This window comes from Formica exsecta, unplaced genomic scaffold (assembly GCF_003651465.1).
Source record: "Formica exsecta isolate Colony F162 unplaced genomic scaffold, ASM365146v1 scaffold3088, whole genome shotgun sequence".
In the NCBI taxonomy this organism is placed as follows: domain Eukaryota; kingdom Metazoa; phylum Arthropoda; class Insecta; order Hymenoptera; family Formicidae; genus Formica; species Formica exsecta.
Genome location: NW_021850344.1, coordinates 1 through 5,507, shown reverse-complemented (window position 1 = coordinate 5,507; position 5,507 = coordinate 1). Strand labels below are relative to the sequence as shown.

The window sequence follows — 5,507 nt, the reverse complement described above, 5'->3', positions numbered from 1 at the left end:
TGCACTTGGACACAGTACAATTGGACACGGTGCAAATGGACACGTTGCAAATGGACACGAAACTTTGCACACGGCTCAATTGGACACAGTGCATTTGGACACAATAATTTTGGACACAGTAGCTTTTGGACACAGAAGAAAATTCATTTGGACACCGTTCAGTAGCACACCGGTCAGTTGCACACTGTTCAATTGCACGCCGTTCAGTTGCACACATAAAAATGCACACCGTTTAGTTGGACACGTAAAAATGCACACCGCTCAGTTGCACACCGCTCAGTTGCACACCGCTCAATTGCACACCGCTCAGTTGCACACCGCTCAGTTGCACACCGCTCAGTTGCACGGTGTGCAACTGAGCGGTGTGCAACTGAACGGTCTGCAATTGACCGGTGTGCTACTGAACGGTTTTCAAATGAATTTTCTTCTGTGTCCAAAATTATTGTGTCCAAATGCACTGTGTCCGATTAAACCGTGTGCAAAGTTTCGTGTCCATTTGCAACGTGTCCATTTGCACCGTATCCAATTGTACTGTGTCCAAGTGAAGGCCACTCTCGGCTGGTCGGCGCGTGTACGGCAAGGCCGTGTTTATTTTGATGACGGGGAATATAATATTCGGTATACGGCGCGACAGGTATTTCGGCGCGGCGATTAATTTAAATGTACGGCAAATCCGCGTTTGAATAATTCACCGATGTTAGATGCGTTTAGTCGCGTATTCCCAGATGTTCGAGGAGGCGGTCGGAAATCGAGTACTCCCGATCGGGTGGAGAACTCTCCGTCCCTATTTCGCACGCGGACTTTAGGATAGCCGGTCGGAGTCGAGAAAGCTCGACGGGGCAGCAAACTCGCAAACTCATGGTCCGTCTGGCTGGAGCGGTCGGATGTTAGACCGGTGATCTAGGAGAGCGGCGAACACTCCGCTCTTGTCGAGTCGGTCGGAAGTTGGCGAGGATTCGCAGGCGGCAAGGAAACCGAGAATGCTCGGCGGAGGCTGCGAACTCGTCAATCCCACGTTCTGTCGTGTTCTGAGAAGTAAAGGATTGGATATATATCGGCATATCTCGAGCGTACTGCTCGAGAGGCTTCAGGTACCGGTCTGGTACTGAGATCTATTTCGGCTGCCTTTTTATACCGAGAATCTAACGGTAAGCGCGTCGTTCTTTCTGGTGAAGGTAACAACGCGTTGTTTTCGGGTACGGTAATTAGCGGTTAATGCGCCGCTATCCTTCGGCGAGAAAATAACGCGGCGTTTCGTTGGTTGAGCGCTCGGAAGCGTTCGGCGGTTTTCGGTAACGGTTCGGGCCATAACGGCAGCCGTATAACGGTTGTTCGGTATCTAAGATATCGTGTTCTCTTTACGAGTATTAAAAAGGGCGCTAAGCGCTTCTACCCCTTTTTTTGTAACGGAGGGAAAATGCCTTTACGCATACCCCGCCTCGATGGGGTTCGAGGCGGGGTTATGTGGGACTACCCCCGGCCTAAACAAACGGCCGGGGACTACCCACTAAAACCCCTCCGGGTGGCCTATCTCGGGCGTTTCAGAGGGCCTCTCTGGAAACTGGCATATGCACTACTTCAGAGAGGCCCTCCGCCCACGAGCCGTGCCCGCTGGGGGAGCGGTTTATGTCTCCCCCAGTGTCCCCGCTGTTATGGGGACATCAGCTTGACTTGGCGAGAGGGGGACCACCGCCCCTCTCGCCTCCCTCCCAGTATTATCCCCGGGGAGGGCGTGGCCGGGCCCAGGTACCCCACCTGGGCTCCGACCACCGGGCCCGGCTCGGGGTGAGACGCCCGCGACGAGTTAGCGGGCGTCCCCCCAAGTTGCCGGGGCCCTGCGCAATCGCTGGGGGAGTTCGATGGGGCCGGGTCCGATCGCGACCCCGCCCCCTCCCCCTGCGTGCGCCCCCCCTCTGCTGGGGCGGGTCTCCGGAGTGGCCAGGGGCTAATATCGCCCCGGCCCCCATCGACCCACCCCTGGGGGTCCGTGGGGCGCGGCTGGCCGCCGCGCCACCGCTACCGGAGGTCGTGGGGGGTCGGCGGGTCCTACCGTATGGCCCTTCCCGCCCTTCCCCCCCGTCTCCTCCGGTCGCCCCTTCTCGAGCGCGGTCTCCCCGGCGTCCACCGGGGAGCCGCTCCCGCTCTCGTTCGGCCTCCTCCTTCTGGAGCACACCTCTCCAAAGCGCGTCGCCTGGCCTGGAGTCTCACGGCGGCCTTGACCCTTGGGGTCAACGCCACGCCTAGCCCGCCGAGCTCCCGCGTACGCCTGTACACGTGGGCGTACATATCGGCGTAGAGCTCGACGGGCGGCGTTCCCGCCAATAATGTGGCCGCCGTGTGCGACACCGTCCTGTAACCGCGGACAACCCTGATGGCCACCCTCCGAAAAACTCGGCGCAGCAACATCTTGCTGCGCCTTTTGGTCATCAGGGCGTCCACCCACACCGGTGACCCGTAAAGGGCCACCGCCCGGACGGTGTTCGCGTATAAGCGGCGCACTCGGCCGTCCGGGTCCCCAAGATTGGGCAAGAGTCGGCTCAGGCTAATAGCCACCGACTCTGCCCTGGGGGCCAGGCGCTCAAAGTGCCCGCCAAAACTCCAAGCCGCGTCCAGGTAGAGACCGAGGTATTTTAATCGGTCCCCCACCCGGACGGAGATGTCACCTACCGTGACATAGGCCTCGGCGGGGGGAGCCCCATGCTTCCCCCTCTTTTTTTATGCATGAATAGCGCCTCGGTCTTTTGAGGCGCTACCTGCAGGCCCATGCCACGGATTGCGCGGACAACACACGCTACTCCGACATTGGCGGCAGAAACCGCGTCCCCCCAGCTCTTTCCCCGCGGCTAACAGCAAAGTGTCGTCCGCATAGCAGACGACGCTGCAGCCGGGGGGAGAGCAATACCCAGCACCCTGTTGTACGCGAGGTTCCACAGAGTGGGGCCCAGCACGGACTCCTGTGGAACCCCGCAGTACACGTCCCTTCTGCGCAGGAGTACCCTGTTGTCAGGGTACTCCAGCCACCTGTCCCAGAAGTAACTCCTTAGGACCTCCACCATGTAGGGGGGTGGAGGCCAAAGGTATTAGCGGCCTCCCCCACCATACTCCAGGGCAGGGTGTTGAAGGCGTTGCGGATGTCCAAGGACACCGCAAGCACCACCCTGCCCTTCTTCATGATGGACTCCGCGAGGGACCGCACGCGCAAGATTGCGTCCACGGTCGATCGCCCCCCGCGGAATCCATACTGGTCTCGGTGGAGTTCCATCTCTCCTCGGGACAGGTGTTGGACGAGGCGGTTCGCCAACACTCTCTCCAAGAGCTTTCCCGCCTCGTCCAACAGGCATATTGGCCTATAGGCAGAAGGGACGCTGCCGGGTTTGCTCCTCTTCGGGATGAGGACCAGTCTGGCCCCCACTCATGCTGGGGGGAACACACCTTCTCTGAGGCAGCTGTTAAACAGCCGCCTCAGGCGCCCGGACAGTTGGGCCAAAGCCAGGACCCAGACCCGGCCGGGGAACCCATCGGGGCCCGGGGCCTTATTGCCCCGGAGTCTCAACCGACGGATCACACCGGCCATCTCGTCCTCTGAAACCTCCAAGTCCTCAGACCACGGGATGGCCGCCTCTTGGCAACCACCCGCGTCAAAGGGGGGCCCTCTGATGGAAAGAGGGCCTCCAACACACCTTCGAGGACCTGGGGTTCCAGGGACTCCGTCACGGGGGGCGCTCAAGATCTAAGCTTGTTCATGACAAACCTGTATGGGCGCCCCCATGGGTCTGCGTTCAAGGAGCGCAGGAGTTCATCCCACGCTCTGGCCTTGGCCCGCCTGATCGCGGCGCTGAGGGCGTTGCTAGCGGTACGGAACCCCTCATACGCCTCCGCCGTCCTCTCGGCGTCGGAGCGACGCCGAGCCCGGGTGAAGCGGCGCCTGGCTGCGACGGAGAGTCGCCTGAGTTCGGCGATTTCCTCGCACCACCAGTACGCCGCCCTTCGCTGGCTCGGGGCATTGCGAAGTCGCACGCATCGCGCCTCGAAATCAGTTCACCTTTTCGGTGATCCCCCGCCCTTCCCCCCGGGACACGGCCAGTCTGCCGCGAGGACGGCTGCGATCAGCCTGTCTGGGCTCAACTTTTTGAGGGCCCATCTCCTTGGCCGGACATCTCCCCGGTCTTGGGAGCGGCCGAGCACCCCGTGGCGGGTGGTGTTCAGGACCACCTCTATATAGAGGTGGTCCGAGAGCGTCTCGCACTCAGCCATCCGCTAACTTACGATCATACGTGCGGCGGAGGGGGTGGCCCATGTCAGATCCGGGACCGACTCCCACCGCACTAGGGTGCTCCTCGACCCCGTGTTTATGAGACACAGGCCGAGTGCCGCCGCCCAATCCTGCAGGGCCTCGCCCCTGGCGTCTGTGAACCGGGAACCCCAACGCGTCGATTTTGCGTTGAAGTCCCCGGCCACTATGATTGGACGGGGCATCTGTCGGCGGAAACAGGCCGACACCCCGTCCAAAAACGCCTCATACTGGGCGAGGCCCACGTTCGGGGAGATGTAACACCCCAGCACTGAGATGGGCCCCCATCTGACCACCACAACTCTTGCCCCGGCCTCAACCGGTGTGCAAGGCGGGAGTGTGGGGTCATTCCTCCACGTGATCGCAACGGAGCCTGTCCGGTCGCCAATCCAACATGGACTGGCTTCCGGAACTTGGTATGGCTCCGCCGCGATCCCTAATCCGAAACCACGCTCAGCCAGGCTATGCAGGAACAGATCCTGCGCCCGGCGAGCGTGGTTCAGATTGGCCTGCAGTATACCCAGAGGGCATTTGTTTATATGCCCCCGGGTTCCGCCATCACTACCTCCGCTAAGGAAGCGGGGGGTGTGACGGCTGCAGGCCGGGCCCTCGGGGGCCTCCGTCGGGGTCCCCCTATCCTCTGCCCCGCGCTTGCGAGTGTCGGAGGACGCCGCTGTGATCTCGGCTAGACTAACTGGCCGAGGCACTTTCGCGGCCCCTGTCGCCGGGAGAGCCTCCCGCCGTTTGTCCGGTCGCCTTTTAGGGGGGGTGCACTTGGCACTACCCATCCTATGGTCGGCCGGACGACCAAGTCCCGCGCAGACCGGGCACCTGACTTTTTCGGCGCAATTACGCGCCAGGTGCCCCGGTCCGCCGCATCTATAGCAGCAACCCCGGCGATCGATGGGGCTGCTGCAGTGCTGCTGGACGTGCCCTTTCTCCAAGCATTTGAAGCATTGGAGCGGGCGCTTGTCCAGCAGCTCCGCTTGTGCCCGGGACCATCCTATTTGGATGGCCCGGGCTGCATTTTATTTGGATGGCCGGGGCTGCCGCTATTTTATTAGCGGCCCTCAATGGGCACTGTACCCAGACAGTGCCCAGGACGCGGGTTGGGAACCTAACATCCCCAACCCGCACATTCGCCGCCTCGCAGCCCTCCGCCCCAGAGACGGCCGCCGCGAGGGATCGGTCGAGGCCGCGGAGCCTCAGCTCCGCC

The 5,507-nt window shown here is 61.4% G+C and overlaps 1 protein-coding gene across 1 annotated transcript; it reads right to left on the bottom strand.

The window, feature by feature from the left end:
- Positions 1-4,257: 4,257 nt before the first annotated feature.
- On the bottom strand, positions 4,258-5,079 carry LOC115237772. The gene has a single exon (XM_029811035.1). It carries the CDS (start codon positions 5,077-5,079, stop codon positions 4,258-4,260), a length of 822 nt encoding a protein of 273 aa, XP_029666895.1.
- Positions 5,080-5,507: the final 428 nt, after the last annotated feature.

What these genes read in the sequence shown, in the direction of transcription:
- LOC115237772 (XM_029811035.1), bottom strand. Translation starts at nt 5,079, where the DNA reads ATGGGTAGTGCCAAGTGCACCCCCCCTAAAAGGCGACCGGACAAACGG.